The 21,249-nt window shown below is 55.7% G+C and overlaps 1 protein-coding gene across 6 annotated transcripts in view; it reads left to right on the top strand.

Annotated features, from left to right (window-relative positions):
• The window catches only part of MYO18A (myosin XVIIIA), a 124,872-nt gene extending 107,296 nt beyond the window's left edge, over nucleotides 1-17,576 (top strand). For 4 of the 6 annotated variants that reach the window (XM_063146398.1, XM_063146397.1, XM_063146399.1 and 1 more), the window contains 2 exons: nucleotides 5,091-5,213; nucleotides 7,711-10,180. In XM_063146398.1, the coding sequence (XP_063002468.1) occupies nucleotides 5,091-5,213; nucleotides 7,711-9,049 (1,462 nt within the window). In that variant the 3' untranslated portion in view covers nucleotides 9,050-10,180. Of the gene's footprint in view, nucleotides 1-5,090; nucleotides 5,214-7,710; nucleotides 10,181-16,045 lie in introns of those variants that run through there. The other 2 variants (XM_063146401.1, XM_063146400.1) reach the window with 1 other exon arrangement.
• Nucleotides 17,577-21,249: the final 3,673 nt, after the last annotated feature.

Below are 21,249 nucleotides of genomic sequence, written 5' to 3'. Positions count from 1 at the left end.
GTGAGGGCCTTCTCTGTGGTGGCCCCCCGAGTCTAGAACATCCTTCCAAAGCAGATCCGATTGGCACCAAGTTAAAACATTTCTTTTTTGCCTCGGCGTTTTAACATGGATTATTTTAGAACACAGATCTTTTTAAATCTAAATGGAATGGATCATTGCTTGGTTTGCTGATTGAAGAGCTGTTGTTCTCTCATGATGATGATGATGATGATGATGATGATGATGATGCCTTTTCCCCAATACTGGGACTCAAGGCGGCCCAGTATTGTTTGCCTGGTTTTGGTGTTGTGTGCGCTGCGCCGCCTTGGGATCCTGCGGATGAAGGGCAGTCTGTAAATTTAAATATTTATTTATTTATTTAAACATTTGTGTCCCACCCTGTATCACAAGGATCTCAGGGCGGCCGGTGACTTCGGCCCTCTGTCGAGGTTCCTGGCATAGTTTGCAGCTATGTCATGTATGAAACGGCCCTGGGGGCAGCAACATGGGCTTTGGGGTCAGGGAAACACCGCTTTTGTGGCAAGACCTGTGCTAAATGGGCGGCAGGCGTGGGCCAGTTCACATGGCAGGATAGCCCACCGTGACTTAATTAATCCGCAGGGCTGGCTGCCATTTTAAATACGCAAGCCAGAGTAGGAGGCACGCCGTGACTTGTCATGTTGTGTGAACCTGGGTGTTGTGGGTTACTTGAGGGTTGAACAACCCTCAGATAAATCTAGAACAACGCATAGAGCCCCATGAATTATTTGACGCACGGTCAGACAACACGCTGACCCACAGTGGTTAAGCGTTTTGAGCTAAACATTCTGGCTTAGCGTGTCTTATGTGAACCATGACTGGGCATGCCGTGGGAACCATGGTGGCTACGTAACCATGGTTTAAACACGCTAACTATTTGCTGCAGAAAGGTTAGTGGGCCTAACCATGGCTTAGCGTGGCATCTGAACAGGCCCTGTATGCGGTCTGGACTTCTTTTTAAATGATCGCTTCACAGCCCAGCGCTGGGCGCTCTTGTGGGTGCCTGGGTGGGGGAGAACCCAAAGGAGCACTGAAAATATTTCTGTGCGGCTTTTGAGCAGCCCACTTGCCAAGAACTGGAATAACAACCCCCAAATCTGACAGCCTGGGGTGGGGGAAAATCCCTTTGCCTAAGACTATAAGGCAGCTCCGTTCTATTAAGCTAGACCCTTGGTCCTACTAACCCAGTATTGTCAACACTGACTAGCAGCAGGGTTTCAGGCAGGAGCAGTCTTTCCCCACCCTGCCTGGAGACGCCGGGAATCAAACCCAGGACCTTCTACATCCCCTCCTGAGCTGTGCCCCCATTCTCTGCGTCCCATGGCTGCTCCCCCAAACACCAGGTCTGGAGCCGCTAGATGTGACGGTTTGGTTCGTGAAGGCTCTTCCTGGCAGAGCCGAGATGGGCCCGGCTGGGCCATGGCAGGATCTATACCGGCTAATGATAAATGTAATCGCGTGTAGCAGTGATCGAGGGCCGCGGGAGCCTTGTTGTCACACACAATTAATGTCCCCCACAGTTCAGTCTGCGTTTACTCGTTCCCCGGTGATTTGGATCCCAGTTAACTAATGGCACGCGAGCCCAGACATAAATTGCCTTTGACGTGAGGTTTAATTCCGACAATTTAAAATCTCAGCTGCCCCCAGAGTTTGTTTACGGGTCTCCTCGGCTTTTTTTTCCCTTTTTCCCCCCCTTTTCCACGGCATTTTTTTTTTAACAGACTGCCTCCCAGCGTTCATTCCCAGGGTGCGTGACGTTCGGTTGATCAAGGGGAGTTTGTTGCTTTGAATTTAATGAAGGAGATTCAGGTTCAGAAGAGGGGGTTTGTCTGTGTGTGCGCACCCCCAGAATGTAGAATAAACCCACGGGGGAGGCGGAGGGAGAGCGTCCGTTTAAGATGGCGTTAGGTATCTGTTACGGGGCAGGCGAGCCCTTCCTGCAAAGCTTCCTGGGGGTCCACAACAGCGATTGCACTCAGCGCCACGGGATGCCGGGCAGAAAGTTATTGAGCCCAGCAAGGTGAGAAGAGAAATAACGCTCCCAATTTACCGATAGATTCGGCGATTATTGCCGTAATCCTAATGCAAGCGGTAAACAGCTCCGTATTAGAGGAGAGATTTATACGGCGACGGCTTTAAGCGTGTAGGAATAGCTTCTGTTTGTGTGTGTGTGTGTGTGTGTCCCCCTGTCCCTCTCCCCACCCGCCATGCGTAACGGCACTCTCATCCTCAGGGCAATCAATACAGTTATGAACGCCACTTATAAATCTACCGGCTTTAAGCCGGACGGGGGCCGCCTCTCCGTGTGCATATAAATCAGGCTGCCGCGTGCCCCGCGTTGCAGAGGGAGGTTCGGGGCCGTAAATCCTCGCTGCCGTACAGCCCGCTAAACTCCAGTTTACCCAGGGACAGGAGCATCGCTCTCGCCTGCCGTCGCCTTAATTTGACACTCGGCGGATGAGGGCCGTAAAATGAAAGCCCCCCCCCCCCGTCCCTGTGCCCAGCATCTCCGCGAACCCCCCTTCTTGCCTGCTGCTTCCATCACCTGCTTTCTTCAACCTCCAGATGTGTCAGACTGCAGCTCCCAGAACTGGTAGTTGCAGCCCAGCACATCTGGACGTTGCCAGGTTGGGGAACCCATTCTAGTGTTTATTGTCTCTTCAGGGGTCGTAATTTTTTTGGAAGGGAGAGTTTCCTCTTCCGTCCAAGCTGAGAGAGAGAAAATAAAATAATTTGCGCCTGACATAGTGGGGGAAGGAGGGTGCCTCTTGCCGGTGTCGTCTTCCTTTCTTCCTTTCTTCCTTTCTTTCTTTGTGATCCAGGCACCACAATTTGGCACCAGAAAGAGCAGCTTAGTTTTTAATTTCCAGAGGGCACAACCAGCCCCTCCCTGATGGGGGAGTTTAATGGGGTGGTCAGTCTCTTGCCGTTCTGCCTCTCTGGGCCTCCCTCCTCTTGAGGTCTCTCTCTCTCTCTTTTATTCCATTTTCTTTTTCACACCGCGCCGCTTTTAAAAAAGGGTTTTCTCTCCGTTCCTTCCCCAGCGTCCCTATTTCCCACCCACCTCTCCTCCTTCTCCCATACAAGCCTGCATCTGGGCTATTTATACCAGCTTAATAAGCCGGCTGGCGTCCTTTTCCCTTCCGCAGAAGTGGGAGCTTGTGATCGGTGTTGAGATCTTTCCATTGAAGATCTCTGGACCTCCAGAGTAGGGGCGGGTGTGTGTGTGTGTGTGTGTGTGTGTGTGTGTGTCTTGGGAGCGCAAACAGAGAATTCTCAAAATCTGCAATCCCTGGAAATGTGGGGGCTTTTTGCAGGGAGTGGGGGAGGAGGCAGAAGGAAAGGCCTGACTGGCATAAAAAAATATGTAAATTTACCCTTAGAATTCATTTGTGATTACAGGTCACAGTGAGACAAACAAGGGGTTTTGTGGGGGGGGGGGAGTGTTTGGGAGGGGAATAGTGCTGTTATCACTGGGGTGGCCTGAGGTGGCCGAGGGTGTGTTTTCCTCCCCCTTTTCTTTTTGTGCTGTCTGCCTGGGCACCGCTGTGGTCTCGGAGACACGGCCGCTCCAAGCAGATCCTCCAGGACAGGAACATATTGTGAGAATTGAGAACGACGTGGCGGTGATGAGGGATGGCGTGCGGAAATAGGTTGAGGCTGATGGCTGGAGACGCTCGGAGGAGGCTTCTCAGAGGGCGCCTGGCGGCGAAGCTGGCTCCAGCTGCGGAGGAGGGGCAGGGGTCTGTCTCTCGCTGTGCTGGAGGAAGGGCCCGAGGGGCCTGGGGAGAGCGGCAGAGAGAGGGTGGCAGAGAAGGCAGAGGCGGGGCCCCTTCACCTGCCCTGGCGCTCCCTCCCGCCAGTGGCAAAAGGAAGCAGGCTTTCCGGCACGGCCCTCGTGGACTTGGGGAACGTGTGCTGAAGACGTGCCAGTGGTTTGCTTTAGGAGCGTGGAGGGAGCCGCTGTGTACGGAGACAGACCTGGGTCCATCTCTCAGCCGCTCTCCAGCGTTTCAAGCAGGGTTTTCTGTTTTTATTTCTTCCCCTACCTGGAGATGCCGAGGTTCGAACCTGGAGCCTCTGCATGCCAAGCAGGGGCTCTACCAGGGAGCTAAAGCGAAATGAGGTTCCAGTCCTCATTGTTCTAAAGCAAGGCTTCCCTGGCTGGGGGGAACTCCTGCCCGCAAACCTGGGGAGACCCGGCCAGCCAGCGTAACTTACCCAGGGGTGTCAATCTTCCATCCGTTCCAGAGAAGGCCTTGGGGGGGTCTGCCTCCCCCTGGTAGGCAGAGCCAAATCAAGAGGGGCGTGGTCCCAAACACCAGTTGAGGGCAGCTTTAAGCCCTTACTTAATAGCTGAGCCTTCGGAGGGACATTTTGATCTTTCCGAACGGGGGAGAAATGGGGCGAAACCCTGAAATGGTTGTCGGTGAGTGGGAAGTGGGCCCCGGGGGGGGGCGGGGGCCTCAGCTGCGCCACTTTTCTGAGAGTCGCGGGGATGGCATGTCCGCACGGCCCTCCTGCGCGTCCCTCCGTTGAAGGTGGTTTCGTAGGGTTTTTTGCTTCTGAATTGTTTCAAAAACTTCCTTGACTGGAAGCAGCGGGTGGAACAAAAGACGTGGCGGGGGGTGGGGGTACTCGCGGTGGACGGCAAACCCTCTTTCTGACTCTCGCTCTGCAGCCGTGCTGTTTCTTCTCCAGGCTGAGAGAGAGACTTGGCCAAGGAGATTTATAAAGGTATAAATCCAAGTCTCTCTATTCTAGCCTTCCCCAACCTGGCGCCCTCCCGGTGTGATGGACTACCTCTCCCAGCTGGCTGGGGGATTACGGGAGAGATAGTCCAACACTATCTCTCCCGTAAGAGAGAGGCGCCAGGTTGGGGTTGGCTACTCCATTAGGTGGCAGCGGTGGGATAAGGAGCTGATTAACCTTTTTGAGTGCCGATTAACCCTCTCTTGGCTGGACCTCCTGAGCACTTGTGCATGTGGGGTTCGACTCTTGCCAGGGCTCCCCTGGAGGACTGTCCTGAAACTTCTGTTGTTTTCCTCCCCCCCCCCCCCCCCCCGTTGCAGCGAGGGTGATTCAGACGCCGATTCGGAGCTGGAAGACCGAGTGGACGGCGTGAAGTCGTGGCTGTCCAAGAACAAAGCCTCTTCCAAGACGGTCTCCGAAGACGGCAGCTTGAAGAGCAGCAGGTCAGCACAGGGCTCTCAGATGGGCTGGGCTGCGGGCATTGAGCGTTGCCCCTTACTCCACCCGCCCCTCACCACCTCCCCCGGTGGATCGGGACCTGGGGAAGAGAGGGCCGGCCCTACGCCCTTGTCTCGGTTTTTTAAATGCGGGGCGCTTGCGTTCAGACATGGAAATGCCTGCCCACGGCGAATCCTCGGTGCTGGCTGCATTCAGAAGCAGTTGGGACCTGCTAGGATCCTGACCCACTCTCAGTTCGCTTGGGCTGCATTTGAGTCCAGAGCACCTGGCTATGGAGTAGGAGAGTCTTCGGCCACCGTGAGATCGCCCTTGGCTTGGGGTGAGACGTCTTGCTGGCCAGGAGCCTTTACGGTGGGCAACTCGGCGCCCTTTTGCTTCCCTCACTAAGGTCTGAGGTTGGCCGGTCTGAAGAGGCAGGAGCAGGCCGGCCTGGTCCAGTGAATCAATGAATGTCATTATCTGCTGCCTTATCTGCTGGGAAAAACACCCCCCAAAACCATCAAGGTTGACCTATTCTAGCCTTCCCCAGGGGCTAGCTGGGAATGGGGGGGAGTTAGAATCACAGAATCATAGAATAGCAGAGTTGGAAGGGGCCTACAAGGCCATCGAGTCCAACCCCCTGCTCAATGCAGGAATCCACCCTAAATCATCCCTGACAGGTGGCTGTCCAGCTGCAGGTCCAGCACACAACTGGAGGACTCCAGGTTGGGGAAGGCTGATCTGCTCTGCTCTATCCTCTCTTCCGCTCCCCTGGTTTTACCACCGCGTACGGGGAATGCCTCCGTGGCAGGGCTCCCGCAGCCCCGCTGCAGCGCTCCTTGCATCGGCCAGGCGCAAGGGAGGCGCTTGGGTGGGATTGGGCCTGCCCCCGACAAGGGAGCCACGCCCGGTGCTCCTGAACCATTGCCTCTTTGCTCCGGGAGTGACGGGGCACGTGCAGGCATAGCTGCCATTGCAATGGCCCTGCAGTCTCCTGACCGCGTTGCCTTCTCAGGCCTGTGATTATTCCTGGAGAAGGTCCCTGTGGGCCCTGTCTGCACCTCCGTCCTGCTGGATACGATTGCGGCTGGGTGGGGGCGCATCCTTCCCTTGGGCCGCTTCTGGGCTGGTGCTGGGTGCCACCATGCCCAGCCATCACGAGCAGGGTACCGGCTGTCCAGGCGGATGCTACGCGACAACCCCTTGTTGCCGCCGGCCTGAGGTCTCGAACCCCACTTCCTTGGGAGGGGGTGTTGGGTCAGGCGCCCCCCCCCCCTCCCCTTTGAGGGCACACCTCTCTCCGGGGAGGAATGCCACGTGGGCAAGGAAGGGTCTCCATCCGGGGCCAAATGCCAACTCCACCTCCTTGGCCCTCAGGAAGACTGGCTTGAGGCAAGGGAGGGATCATCTCGGCTTGCGGGAAGTGGGGGTAGAGTTTTGGGAGAAACTGCTCCCCCCCCCCCGGCTCTTTCTTCAGGGGCACTGAGCCTTGAGGGCGCCAGATGGAGGCTGTTTCCTTCCTCCTCCTCCTCCTCCTCCCTCTTCTCCCCTGTGTGGCTGCCGGCCCTTCCCCAGGCTCCGCGCTGGAGTCGCCCAGCGGCCAGCCCTCTCCCCTCTCCGCTCCTTGGGAAGTGACCAAGCACCAGACGGGCTATTTATAGGACACCTGTTGCCATGGCAACCAGCGGCACGAGAGCTGCCGGGGTCCAACGAGGGCCTGGCGACGCGCTCCTCCTCCTCCTCCTCGGAAGCAGGAGAAGGCGTGTGTCGGAAGGCGCCTCTTCCTCCACCCGCCACCTGGTTTCCTGTGCCGCTGCCGGCTGAGCGCGTGCCGAGAGGGCCGTGGGACCAGCGCCTCGTCGGCCCTCCCCCCCCCCCCGCTCCCCCGCGCCTGCCCAGGGGGAGGAGGCGTGGCTTTTGCCTCGAAGCCCTTTGCCACGTTGCGGATTCAGGCGTCTCCGACCCCCCTTCCCCAACTCCGCCCCCCCCCCCCCCCGCTCGGTCTCCTCCTCTCGTTTCCCCTTCCCCCACGCGCGTGGGGGGAGATCTGAGGCGCACTCTTAATTGGTTTAATTTATTCGGCTGCATGGATGTAAAACCTTTTGTTATGGAAGATAATGCCCCTCTTTCCTCTCTTCCTTTCTTTTTGCCAATGTTCGGGAATCAATCGTTCCGTGCCGCTGGCGTTTTCCAGGTAGTTGACAACAAAATAAATTGAAATCAATGGCAGCTTCTCTCTCTCTCTCTCTTTTGGGTAGGAGCAGCGATGTAGAACAATGCCTTAATTTGCATGATGCTTCCTGTGAAGCTATTCCCCCTCCCTCTCCATGTACTCTCTCTCACACGCAGTGTCAGGGCCTATTTCCCCACGCCATCTTGTACCCACACACGCACCACCCACTGAATTCACTTTCTCCCTCTCTCTCTCTCTCTCTCTCTCTGTGTCTTCTCCCATCAACCCTTGCGGTGGTCGCCTTGCTGTCTCTCTCCTGCCTCCATCAGGCCCAGCCTGAACGCGGGGGCCAAGGAGGCGGACGAGAGGCCCGCGTCGGTCATGAGCTCCCTGAGCTACAGGAAGCGGGCCAACCTCAAGGATTCCATAGGGGGCAAAGGGGACGAGGAGACCCTCTTCTCCACTCTGAGCGAGCGCCCGGCCTCCCCCGACCGCTCCTTCCGCAAGGCCAAGCGCGACTCGGTCGCTGGCGGTTTGGACGACAGCAGCAGCTCCGTGGCCTCGTGGAAGAAGCCTGCAGGAGGGTTGGATGACCCCGACGAGAGGGGCTCGGTCCTCTCTCAGCCCTTCTCCGAGACTGGCAGCCGCCTGCTGAAGGGGCTGGAGAAACGCTGGTCCATCTCCGCAGCCGAGTTCGATAAGTCCTCGGTCCTTTCTGCCCCCGTTAGTCTCGGAGGAGCCTCCTGGTGCGGCCGGGAAGAGGACGCCAGGTCGAACCTCAGCTTCGCGCTCTCCAGCCCGGGCAGCTTGCGCCGGAGCACCTCCCGCCTGGACGACTTGAGCCCGTCCTACGGCCGCCCGGGCTCCCACGTCTCCTTGGGCCGCTCTCCGCCGGACGATGCCGCCAGCGTGGCCTTGAGCGACTCCCGCTCCCTCTACAGCCAGCACGCGCTGTCCCGCAGCCTCTCGGTGCCCCCTCGGCCTCGGACCTCCGCCTCCGACGAGCTGCAGCTGGACGACCCCGACATCCGGCCCGTCGGCCACCGCAGCTACCTCGACCCGGCCCTGGAGGCGGCCATCAATGAGGTGCTGAGCTACAAGCCGGTGAAGTTCAAGCGCTCCAGCCTGGATCCCGACTCGGACGACGACGACCGGAAGAGCATCCGGAGCTCCAAGAGCGCCGCCCTGATGGAGACATCCGAGCGCCCGGCCAGCGGCCTGCGCAGGTCGGCGTCCGCCTTGGATTTCTCCAGGCCCCAGAGCGCGAAGGGCAAGAGCCGGCGGAGGAGCCGCAGCTCCTCCAGCGACTCTTCCTCCTCCTCCTCCTCCTCCTCTTCTCCGGAGCGGTCGAGGAAGAGCTCCCGGAAGCATGCCAAGAAGTCCAAGAAGAAGTCCAAAAAGAAGAAGCAGCAGCGGTCACGCTCCGGCTCCTCGGAGTCCTCTTCTGACACGTCGTCGGGCTCCACCGTCTCCTACCGCAGCAACTCCAGCGTCAAGAAGGGCCCCAAGCGGGGGGGCCCGCTCTCAGAAGAAGAGGGTGCCGGCACCCCCAAGGAGGGGGCGGAGGCCGGGAAGTCGGGGAAGCAGTCGAAGAAAGCCGAGAAGCAGCGCAAGAAGCAGGTGGACAGCCTGATGATGAAGTACCTGTACCGGCCGGAGAGCGACTAAGGCAGGTGGCATGGAGTGAGCACCGTGTGCCCGACTAACCTCTAACCAGGGCTGAGGAGGGGGGCGGGCAGGCAGGGGGCTCGTGACTGGAATGGTGCTTACCCGGGATGGACGGCACTTTCCTGCATGGTGGCGACAGAAGGATGACTCGAGTCGCCCGGAAGCATGACTCGTGTGTCGTACAATCACTAATCCCGTCCTCCTGGGCGCGTCGTTGTTGGCAGGCGGAGACCATTCCGTCTCGCTGGCAGGGCTTCCGAAGCCTGGGGGTAACTGCATGGAACCTGTGTGGCGAAGGGGGCAGGTTTTGAACCCAGGCTTCTCTCTTTGTGGTGGGAGCTGAGCTGAGCTGCCCGCACGTGTAACGGCGACTCTGCCGTTTGCACCGTGCCTAGCTTGCGGCTTCCTCCAAGGCAAGGGGATGCAAGCTGATGGGAATCGGAGGGGCCGTGGCGCATGGGCCTTGTCCCGCTTCCTTTCTCCGCCGCCGGCGTCTCCCTAAGAAGAGCCCTGCTGGATCAGACCAACGGCCTATCTCCTCCAGCGTTACGTTCCCTCGTTCCCGCAAGGATTAGCCATGGAAGGGAACGGGACACGGAGAAGCCTTAATCCTCTTCCACAGCCTTTCGAGAATTGCCTGTATTTGCTTCTCGCACAGTCAATGGGCCTCCGTGCGCCTCTCTGCGTCTCCAGCACCGCCCTGACCGGGAGATTAGTGCCTGTGAGGCAGACAAACCCGCGAGGCTGTTTGCGCTCCTGTGTTGGTTCTAAAAACCGGGGGGCCACAGGCCAGCCTTGGAAAGAGCGCCCTTCCTTCCACGTGCGTCCCTCCCTCCTGTCTCCTTCGGAAGAAGCTCTAAAGGTTGCAGCCTTTTTGGTTGCTCTGAGAGGGAAGGACCCTGGTTCAGTGTTGGAGGACTGGCTTTGCATGCAAAGGCCCCAGGTTCGACCCCCAACGTATCCAGGTAGGGATGGAAGAACTCCTGCCTGAAACCCCGGGGGAGCCATGGCGGCGGCGGCGGGCGGCCGGCCAGTGCCGACAACACTGGGCCAGATGGACAACTTCCTGTGCTTCTGAGCTTTTCAAGTTTTATTTTCTTTTATTTATTAAAACATTTGTATCCTGTCCTATATCACGAGGATCCCTGGGTAGCGTACCGCTAAAATCATACAAACAATGTAAAACAATAAATATACACAGCTAAAAACAAATCAAACCATTAACCAGTATAGAATTTGAAAACCGTAAAACCAATTAAAACAATTAAAACTGTGTGCAGGCTGGGTGGATTTAGCCCTCAAAGGCTTTGTTAAAAAGCCATGCCTTAACTTGGCGCTGAAATGAAACCAGTGCCGGTTGGGCCTCCAAGGGGAGGGCATTCCACAGCCGGGGTGCCACAGCAGAGGAAGTCCTCCCCCACGTCCCACCATAGCGTATGTCTTGCGTTGGTAAGAGTCGCTCGGGCAGGCAGATATTGGGAGAGGCGCTCCCTCAAGTACCGAGGCCCCAAGCCATTTAGGGCTTTAAACGTATTGGCAGCCCGTGCGATGCCTTTCAGACCGGTGTTACATGGTCTTTATAAGACGTTCCAGTGAGTAGTCCGCTTTTACCCTATCTGGCCTTCTTTTTTGCCCTATCAAAGGGGAGGACGTTGTAATGAAGCAACCACCTTCTTTGCCTTGGTTCCTTATCCATTAACGTGCACCTGTAATATTTATGGACTGGCTTTCCATACATGTCACGGGCAATTTAGAGAAAGCCACAATTAAAATGAACACAGTAAAACGTCAAAGCAACAAAGCCACATGTGCCATTAAAGCGATATTAAATCCACTTCTCACAGATTAAGAAGCCAAATTAAAGACAGGTGTGTGCATCTTAATTCCCTTCTAAAAAGCCAAGAGAGCAGGGACCGGTCGTAATTCCAAAGGGAGGGCATTCCAGAATTTGGAGGCCTGGCCTGCAGGTTGCAATAACCAAGCAAGTTCATCATGAGACCGGCGGCCCCTTGGATAGTCAAGACCTAAGCTGTTTAAAGTTGTAAAGTCCGAGACAGACATCTTGAATTGAGCCTGGGAAACAGCTGGCAATCAGCGCAGATCTTTGGATATGGAGGCGAAACGACCCGCAGCTGCAGCGGAAGCTTCCGGATGCTCTTCAGAGGCAGCCCCACGTAGAGCATGTTGCAGTAGTCTAGCCTTGACGTAGCAAAGGCATGGAGAACTGATGCCAAATCAGGAAGCTGATGTAACGTAACCTTGTTGTGTCAACGCATGCAGGGATGGTGGAGGAACTCTGCATTTCAGGGGGGAACACAGACCCTTCCCAAACAAGGTGAATCCCAGTTCCTGAGCCAGCAGCAACTCCGTCTCATCTGGATTTAATCTCAGCTTGTTCACTCTCATCCTTCTTGGATGCCTGACGCTGTTCTGACGCTGTTAAGCAAGCAACCAGGGCTGTGTGTGTGTGTGTGCGTCTTCTGCAATTCGGCAAGAACGCAGGACAACTGCAGAATCAGGGACCGGCTACCGAATTATGAAACTTCAGTGAGAACCTCAGTTTTCTTCCTTTTCCTTTCCATAAAGTCAATTTCTTGCCCTTGTAAGTTGGAAAGAGAGCCCTTCGCAGTGCGTTGGCTGCACCTGGCCGTTTCAGAAGCCAAAGAGTTTTGACGGGTGGGTGCTAAAACAGAGCAGATTCCATTCCATAGGTGCAGAAACTACTTGAGCAGAATCACATCTGAGTTGAGATCCTACCTGAGCATTTTGGGGGCTGCCTGTGTGCGTGCACGTGTGTACAATCTCGTCTGAATGGAGCATTCTAGGGCAGGTGGATAAGTGGGAGCGTGTCTCCCCAAAGGCAGCCCCGCAGCCACGGATTGTGCCCACCCACCTTGTCCTTGTCTCAGGCAAGGAGCAAAAGGCACCGTGCTCGCCTAGCCCCTGCTGGGCCCACTGACCACGGCTGTTGCTGTTTTGTGTTCAGCTACGGAGAGCCACGGCCCTTGCAGGCCTGGACTGGGAAGGAGAGATGCTGGCCTTCGACATCCCGACATTCGTCCACCTTCTCTCCTTCATCCGTCCGCTGCCGTTTTTTGTTTCTTTGCACGAACCACGTCGGTGGGTGTCCACCGGTCTGGGGACAGAGATCCGGAGAGAACCAAAGCTGGAAAAACCCGCCTCACCCAACACCGCATGCTGGATCCGAGCCCTCCCCCCCCCCCCCCGTGAGGTGGCACCGTGTTTGGCAGCTGTTCCCGCGCGCGCTTGGGAGCCTTTGTTTGCCCACGTCGAGGCTGTGACAAGGGAGGAGGCGTGTGACAGGCGCGCGGGGGTGATGTCGGGGCGGGGGGGAGGCAGGCAGGCAGAGAGTTGCCTCTGCAGCAAGGGATGGAAGAGCAGAATCTACTGCGGCAGAGGCAAGAGGGGCTGCGTGTGTCTGTGTGTCTCTTTCTCCCCCCCCTCCAAATTATTTGTGTATTAAATTGTTTCCGACAGCTTTGAATGGGAGAATTATCTGGAAAGGAGCGCAGTCCCCCCTCCCACTTCTGCCGCTGTTGCTGCTCCCCGCCCCCCTTTAGAGCAATTTCTTTTTAAAATGTACAATTGCTCTAGCAGCCTCCTACAGCTGGGGGAATGTTGTGCTTTAGACTTCTTAATGCACTTAACGCTCCAGCTGACATAACAGAAATGGATCTGGGAGGGGTGGGATTGGAAGGCGGCAGGAGGTGGGGACGGAGGAGGGTAGAGCAGCGGGCGTGTTTTCTCCCTCCCAGCCCCCCCCCCCCCGTGCACATTGGGGGTGTAGAATCGGAGGGCTGCACGGAGCCGCTGGAGAGGACACCGAGGGTCTCTCTGTGCGCAAGCTCTCGCGTCTCCGCACCTCGTCCTCCCCATGCGCACGCCCCCCCCTCTTCTGTGGTCACTTCTGCACATCACACGCCGTTTTGTCCTGTGTGCGCGCACGAGAGAGGCGCTATAAATACAGCAGAAACGACGTGCGTTGTGTGGAGGCCTTGAATGCAGCAGGCAGAGGTGGGGGGTGCGTTTCCGTTGGCTTGCCGGAGGAAGAAGGCGGCATGTGTCGGGACAAGGGACTGGTCACGAACATCGGCAGTTGATCCTTACCAGCTCAGCCTCTTCCTTTGCCCGCCTAGTTCAGCCTTGGCAGCTTCTCTGTGAGGGATCTTAGGCAGAGAAGAGATTCCCCCACCCACCCCGCTCGATCTTTTTTTAACGGGCGAGGCCGGAGGCTGAGCCTGTGACCTTCTGTATATGCAAGGCATTCTGTGCTCTTCAGCTCTTGGTCTTGTGGCTCTCTCTTCTCAAAGCATTCCCCAAAAGAAAGGCCTTCTCCATCCTTGGCAGCTTGCGTTGGGAACGTCTCCTCCAGAGAAACGCCTCCCTGAATGCCTCTTTGGTGGGGCTTCTCGCTCATTTGCCCCGGGCATTGTGGAGCGACCGGATTGAATGGATTCGATTTGTAGACCTGGCCTGTTGAACGGGGACACGGCTGTTTTCAAGGTTCTGTGTTGGTTTTGTTGAATGTTACTATATTGAGTTACTCGTTTAATGGCTTACGTGGAACTTGGCTCAGAAGTCTCTCCTGTCCCATCTTCACCTCGGGGGTAGGGGGAGACTTTCAGGATGAGTATGTTCACTATGAGTGCGTACTAGGAGTACATACACACTCTGAGTACATACTCATGTACACTATGCGTATATACACTATGGACAACAATGTCCCTCCTGTCACTTCTTGGGGTAGGGGAGACTTTCAGGATGAGAGCATGTACATACATGCTATGAGTACATACACTCATGTTTACTATGAGTATGTATACTATGAATATGTACACTATGGACAACAATGTCTCTCCTGCCTCATCTTCATCTTGGGGGTTCACCCATCTCCAACCTGCATAACATCTGGTTGGACTGCTCCTCCATCCCAAGACAGGCAGAGAAGGAGTCCCCCTTCCCTCTCCTCATCTGGAGAAAGAAGCCCTAAATCTAACAAGGATCCAGAGATCTGTACCAGATTCCAAGAGCATAAGAGGAATTGGCTAGATCCATTTGGATCCTGAAATGATTCCGCTGCTCAGCTTGGGCTTTGCCCGACCAATCGTGGCAGGATCCAAGAGTCGGATTCCTAGCGGTGCGTTTGGGCTGATGAGGAATTTGCATGGTGTGTGTGCAACAGAGCCCTCTTAACAAACACCAGAAGTGCTGTTAGGAACACAACTTAACTAATTTGCCTGTGTGTGTGTGTGTGTGTGTGTGTGTGTGTGTGTATTTGGAGGGGAGGGTGGGGGGAGCTCAATTGCAAGGTTCCAGTAGCGAATCCTCCCTCCAGCAAATTCTTCATGCCGGGAGGGAATTTGCAAACAGCTCCTCGTAATGAGCAAGCTTGCGAGGTTATTTCTTCTTCTCGTCGCTTTTTCCCTGAGCGTGGCTTGCAACAGATAGGGGTGAAATTTCCAACAAATGCCTGATTTGCTACAGATTATTTGCTTAGCTCTGCTAACTATGGGGGAGAGTAAATCACCGCTGAACGCCCCAGCAAGTTCTGTGGGGGGAAAAACAGGATGAAAATGAACGCTGAGATCTCGGGAAAGCAAGGGCCTGACTTAACCATTTGCTGAGGCGGGCCAGGGCCCAGGGGAGGGCCCAGAGGAGAGGCGCGGGGCCCCATCTGAGAGCTGGGCAGGTAACCCTGGCAGCCGCCTCCTTGAAAAAGCAATGTTGAAAACAAACCTACTCTTTGGTACCTTTCATCCCCGTGAGGCCCGTTGGTTCAACTCATAGGACCACGAGTATTCTCATTATCACACCATCTGAGCCCAGAAATTGGGAAAGGGCAAACTGAGAATCCCTGCATCTTTTTTCCCTTTCTTTTTAAGCAAGCGCCTAGTCCCTAAGATAGACATGCACACATGTGCGAGATTCCTAATGAATTTTCAAGCTGGAGGGGTGAGGCTGCACAGGACCACCCTCGGTGAGGAGATGGGCCTCCACAGCTCTGGGCACCCCCTTCCCATAACTTGTCAGAGAAGAAGGCATTAGCCAAAATAAGCGGATGTCCAGGTGCTGCGTGCATTATTTATGGAAATTGCCAAAAGCCATATTATTATTGTTGTTATTGTTATTGTTATTATTATTATTAGCCACAGAATGTAGGTTACTTTGGCACAGAAACATCGAACTATCTTTTTCTTTTTAAGTGTAGTAGGCAGTGGTATGAATTTTTGGGAAGATTTTGAATTGGAAAATTTCCTGGAAAATTACACTTATTTTCCATAGTGTCTCTTGCATCAGAACATTTTTGGTTTTCATTGGAAAATCGCTAGGGAGTGATGCAATTTAGCAGGTTTACTTAGTACTACAAAGCTCACCATCCCCAGCCGGCCGAGCCGTTGGGGCACCAAGATCCGGAGCAGGTGGGCGGTCAGCGGCATCCAGCCTTCCCAGTGCTGTGGAGGTTCGTTTTCTCAGCTCCTCGTTCCTCACATTTGCGGAGGCCGACAGGGACACGAGAACAGACTCCAGGAGCCATCACCAAAGGGGAGCCTGTGTTCGCTGCCCTGATTCAAACAGAGCGCATCTCAGGGCCAGCCTCCCAAGCAGCCACGGCCTGGGGCGTATTGAGTCGCTCCAGCCTTGGTTTCCCAGGGGCTGCGGGGGGGGGGGGGGAGGCAGCCCCATCCAGGCTGGGTTTTGAATCGGGGGCTTCAGGGGAGAGAAGGGGTTTTTCCACCGGTAACACTAACAGGACTTCCCAGCCACCCTCATGTGCTGTTTGCTGTGGCACGTGTGTGGATGTCGTGAAGATAGGTGTTGTTGGTTTTTTTTTAAAAAAAAAAACACCCACCCAAAAGCGGAAGAAAAGCGACTTCTGTTCATGTGCTGGCCAGGGTCATTCGGGGTGTGGCTGCCTGCCTCCGAAAGTGCAGCGGAAACAGCCGCCTCCCTAACTGCTCTCGTTTCCCTCTGCAGCCCCACCGGCTACCGGAAATCATATACCTATGACAGATCTGACGAGGAGCGAGACATCTTTGACGGCGCCCACAGGCCGAAGTGCTCCTCCCGGAGCTACCTGAGTGACAGTGACTCGGAGAGCAAGCCGGCGGAAACCACGGCGTAGCCCCAGGCAGGAGCAGGCTGGCCAGTGGCGCGCCATTTCCCAGCGCCGAGCCCTGGGCGTGCCCCTGCCCCCCCCACCTGGGGTTCGGTCCTCGGCCGGCGCGCAGCTGGGGAAGCGCTCTCTGCCTCCGGCTGGGTGGGACCGCCGTCCTTTCGTGCAGTGGAGGAAGAGGACGGATCCGCAAGGCCCTGACCCCAGCGCAGCTGCTGTGCTCTGCAGCCGGGCGGACCTGTGTGTGCCGGATGGATTTCGCGCTCCTGCTCAGCTCAACCTCCCACGGCCCCTGTTTGCAGCTGCAGGACTCTTCCACTGATAGTGGGGCGGGGAGGGGGGAGCCGCCCTCCTCTTTGGGGTGTGTGTGTGTGTGTGAGAGAGAGAGAGAGAGAGAGAGAGAGAGAGTGCGTGCGTTTCAGGGAGATGGGGCGGAGGGGATCTGGGGACTTTTCTCTTCTCAGTGTCTGCACATCTTGCATCATTATCAGTTCAATCCCTTCCGACCCTCGTGTGGCGTCCAAGGAGACTGGTCCCTCATACTCTTTGTTCAAAACATTTTACTTTAAAATACGTTAAGCCAAAAAGAGCACACACACACCTCCCATGCCTCCTGTTCCCCCTTGCTTTCCCCAGTGCAAAAAGAAGTGGAAACTGAAGCGTGCCCCACAAAGCCCTTGGACACGTGGTCCTGCCACGTCGTCAGACTGGGGGAGGCCACGCTTCCGCACCGCGCCATGCCACACCGCTTCTCTTCCCGCGTTTTCTTGCACTTCCTTTCCGGGAGGTGCCGCCTGGTTGTTCCTGACAATCCCCATGATTTAAAGGGTCCTGGGAGCAAAAGTTGATTCTCCCGGCCTTCTGCCATAACCACGCACACCCTGCCCCACGCTCTCTGGCCTTGCGCACGGGGTCCAAAGTTGGACCAAGCCTCTTCCTTTCACTCGCAGGAGCTCCAGCCACCGAAAAATGGCCCGGACCCTTCGCACCCAGTTCCCTTGACTTTTTTTGCACGAATGTTTACCTGCGGCTGCTTGTTTTGTCTGGCAAGGCTTCCAAAGAAGTCTCTTCTGCCCCCCCCCCCCATCCCTGCTGTGTCTGTGTCTGTCTTCCAAAAACACACAGCCCACCTCACTTCTCTGGCCAGGAGCTCACTTTCTCCCCCTCCCCAAACACTTGCATCTGTAAGTTATACAAGACTGAACTCAACAAGGTTTGGGGGGAAGGAGGCCGAAAGGGGCGTCCTGCACTGCCTCGCTCCCCTTTGGCCTGGGTTTGGTTTATAATTTTATTTTATTTTTGCACTACTTCTGTTGTGCGTTTGAGTTTTAATTTTGGCCCTGCCCTGTCTTGTCGACTTTAAACAAGAAAATAAATGTCCTTTGCAGCTGGTGAACGCCTCCCGGTTGCTGCCGCTGCCTCTCGGAAAGGAGCTTTGGTGGGTTTCTCGGCCGAGGGAAGGGCCCTCGTTTCCGTCCGCAGGGGCCCTGCTTCCCTGCCAAACTATAATGAGGAGCGCGCTTCCCTTGTGCTTCTTTCCAGAGGGGGGAAGTGCACGGATTTAGAGAACTCTGGGACGCCTAAATGATTTTTGGGAGGTGGGGTGGGGTCCCTTCCCTCGCCTTCTGCAAGCGGTTGCCCATCTGGTGGGTACCAACGTGTGGAAGGCCGGTGCAAGACCTCAGGTATGCAGCTGAGTCTTGGGTCACGCAAGGTGAAGGCAGAGGAAAGCTGTGAAGCAACACACAAGGCTCCGGCAGTCACAAGAGGAGTCCGTTCACAAACCCATACTCCCCGGCAATGGGGTCTCTGTCGTGCCGCCTTCACCTCTGGGGGCAGGGGAAGCCACCTCCTGGTTTGGGGGTCACCAACCAAGCCGACTTCTCTGACGGACGCCTGCTCCTCTGGGCCAGAGGTTGCGTTGGGGAGGCCGGAAGAGCACAACCCGCCTCTTGGTGTTGGGCTCAGGGATGGGTTTGCTGAGGGAAGTGCAGCGTTGGGCCCTGTGGCTTAAAGTCACCGCCTCGACAGGGCGAGCGATTGGGCCTCCCCCGCCTGGCAGGGGATGCCTCCCTTTCAGGCAGTTTTGACTCGAGCGACCTGGTTTTTTTCTGTTTGGCTGGGCCTTGGACGCTGTTAATGCCAGCTGCTGCCCTTCAGGACTGTGGCCTCTAGAGACACCCCCCCCCCCCCCCGCCAACCTCCGGCATGATCCACCAGAAGCGCCCATGAGACACGGGCAAGCGTGTTGCAGGGCGGGAGCTGGAGCTGTCGCATTCAGACCCAGGGCCGTGCTTCGTGTTGGGGCCGCAGCTGTTTTCTGCTGGCGTTTTTTCTTTTTCTCAAGTGCACCCTTGCCAAGCTAAAGGGGGGGGGGAAGCAATTTTTTTGTGTTCAGAGGAGCAGAAAGATAAAAGAGCTGTTAGCAGAAGCCAGAATACGCTCACCTTGAGCTTCGTGCACCTGTTTCCAGCACCAGGAGACATAGTGCCTCTGAGCCGGTAAGGCAATCTTGCACAAACCTGGAACCCTCCAGGTGTGATGGGATTCCAACTCCCATCATTCCCCAGCCCACATGGTCATGCTGGAAGGGGATGATGGGAGTTGCAGTCCCACATATACAGAGGACACAGGGCCCGGGGGAGGCTGCTTCGGAGGGTATCTTTTAGAAAGCAGGATCGTGGCAGGCAACACAGCCTCTTCTCACAACCTCTTCTTCTGTGTGACAACTTGAAAGCGTGTCACTCAGAGGAGGGCCAGGATCTCTTCTCGATCCTCCCAGAGTGCAGGACACGGAATAACGGGCTCAAGAGACAGGAAGCCGGATTCCGGCTGGACGTCAGGAAAAACTTCCTGACTGTTAGAGCAGTACGACAATGGAACCAGTTGCCTGGGGAGGTGGTGGGCTCTCCCACACTAGAGGCCTCCGAGAGGCAGCTGGACGGCCGACGGCCGTCTGTCAGGAATGCTTTGAGGTGGATTCCTGCATTGGGCAGGGGGTTGGACTCGATGGCCTCAGAGGCCCCTCCCAACTCTACCATTCTATGGTTCTCTGATTCCTCTCCCTCTCAGCTTCATCGCTGGTCAGCTCACCAGCTGTGCACACGGTGATGGTCTGAGCAATCGCCAGGGCCAAAAGCACAAACCTCTTTGCTTTAAAAATTCCATTAAAGTACGATTGAGCTGTGGTGGTAACATTGCTTCTTAATGTCCCACCACAACGATCGTAATTTCAACAGTCTTGCGAGTAATTTGGGGTTTTCTTTTGCAACTGGATCTCAAAACATCTGCAAGCATGGGCCCTTCCCCCCTTTTTTTCTTTCTATAACCCCAGCTGACTTGTGTCACCTATTAAGGCTCAGGTTCTACCCTTAAAAGCACCCTAAAAATCATTTTAAGTGAGTAAATGACGCAAATGGGGAGAGTGGCTCTCGCCAACCCTTAGGGAGCCGGAGGAGAGTTGCGGCGGCGCAGAAGGCTGCTGCTTGTGGGCGTGGTTGGGCGCCCTCCGCCCCTCGATTTAGGGGTGCTTAAGGGCTTGGTCACCCGGACGAGGGGCAATTCCTCCCCGGCTGGATTTTCGCTCCCTCTTCTGGCTGATCTGCAACCAGCTGCCTGGAGCGTCTTTCGCACAAGGGCCCCCGGCCGCAGGCTGTGCTTCGCCTGACCTCGACGGGTTCCCGTGCGCCTTCGGGCAGGGGAGGTGGAAAGGGCGGCTTTGGAGACGGGGAGGAGGAGGGGAGGCGGCGGCAGCAGCAGCAGCTCATCTAGGCCACAAATCTTGGCTCGTTTGGAGCAGATGGCGCAGGCTGGAGTGTGCTGGCGCCGGGGGCTTCCCCCACCTGCTTTGCAACGCAGCGTCATCCTCTGAAGAGCGACGAGGAGGCGTAAACAAACACGGGTCGTGACGGAGATGCCTCTCAAAGGGCCGTCCGGGAAGAGAGGTCCAAGGGGGCGGCCAGAGGGAGCGTTTCGAAAGGACGGGCCTTTGGGGAGGAGCATACAGAGCTGCGGCTGCATGCTGTCTCTGAACACGTGCAGAGTGCCTTCCGGTTAAGTCCCCAAGAGCGCCGAACTTGAATTCGGCCCACGGGCTGAAAGGGTTTCGACATCCCTGGACTCGATTGTTGCTCCAAGGCGGCCAGTTTGCTTTGCGGTGTGTGTGTCCTTTCGAGCCAAAAAAGGTTGGATATGCAAGTGGAGTCTGGAAACAAAGCCCTGTGAGGAGAGACGGAAAGAACTGGGCCTGTTTAGCCTGGAGAAGAGAAGGCCGAGGGGAGATCTGATAGCACTCTTCAAATACTTGAAAGGTTGTCACACAGAGGAGGGCCAGGATCTCTTCTCGATCCTCCCAGAGTGCAGGACACAGTAACGGGCTCAAGTTAAAGGAAGCCAGATTCCAGCTGGACATCAGGAAAAACTTCCTGACTGTTAGAGCGGTATGACAGTGGCACTCATGACCTAGGGAGGTGGTGGGCTCTCGAGAGGCCTTCAAGAGGCAGGTGGACAGCTGTCTGTCAGGGATGCTTTAAGTTGGATTCCTATATTGAGCAATGGGTTGGACTCTATGGCCTCATGGCCCCCTTCCCACTCTACTATTCTATCATTTTATGAGTCCTTTTGGCCCCAAAGCAACTGCTTTTATTCCTAGATTTCAGCAAAGTGAAGCTGGCCAAAGGCTGTCATCTCTCTGTAGAATATTAAGCAGAGTCATTTCACACATGATGCAACTAAACCTGGGTTTGCCATGGTGTCTACAACCAACAACCAACCTCAGTTCTGGTTGGATTGTATCAGGAGGAAATGTTTCTTTTCAACACTGGGATGGGGCATTCACATTTTACATTGTTAGCATAGTGTGCCCTTTTTAAAACACACACACAGAGCCATGCTAGGGCATTTACACCTTTTTCAAAAATCCATAATGTGTGAAGAGGCCTAGAGAAAACTGTTAACATGAAACGCTATTCTCCCTTTATAGCATCTCCCCAAATTAAGCAATTTCTTCCTTCAGTGATGGGCAAGACCTTTGCATAGGTATTTGCTAATTGAAAAATGCAATACT

The sequence above is a fragment of the Elgaria multicarinata genome, chromosome 22, assembly GCF_023053635.1.
Source record: "Elgaria multicarinata webbii isolate HBS135686 ecotype San Diego chromosome 22, rElgMul1.1.pri, whole genome shotgun sequence".
NCBI classification, from domain to species: domain Eukaryota; kingdom Metazoa; phylum Chordata; class Lepidosauria; order Squamata; family Anguidae; genus Elgaria; species Elgaria multicarinata.
Note: the sequence above shows the minus strand (reverse complement) of the source record. Positions and strands in the feature narration are given on the sequence as shown.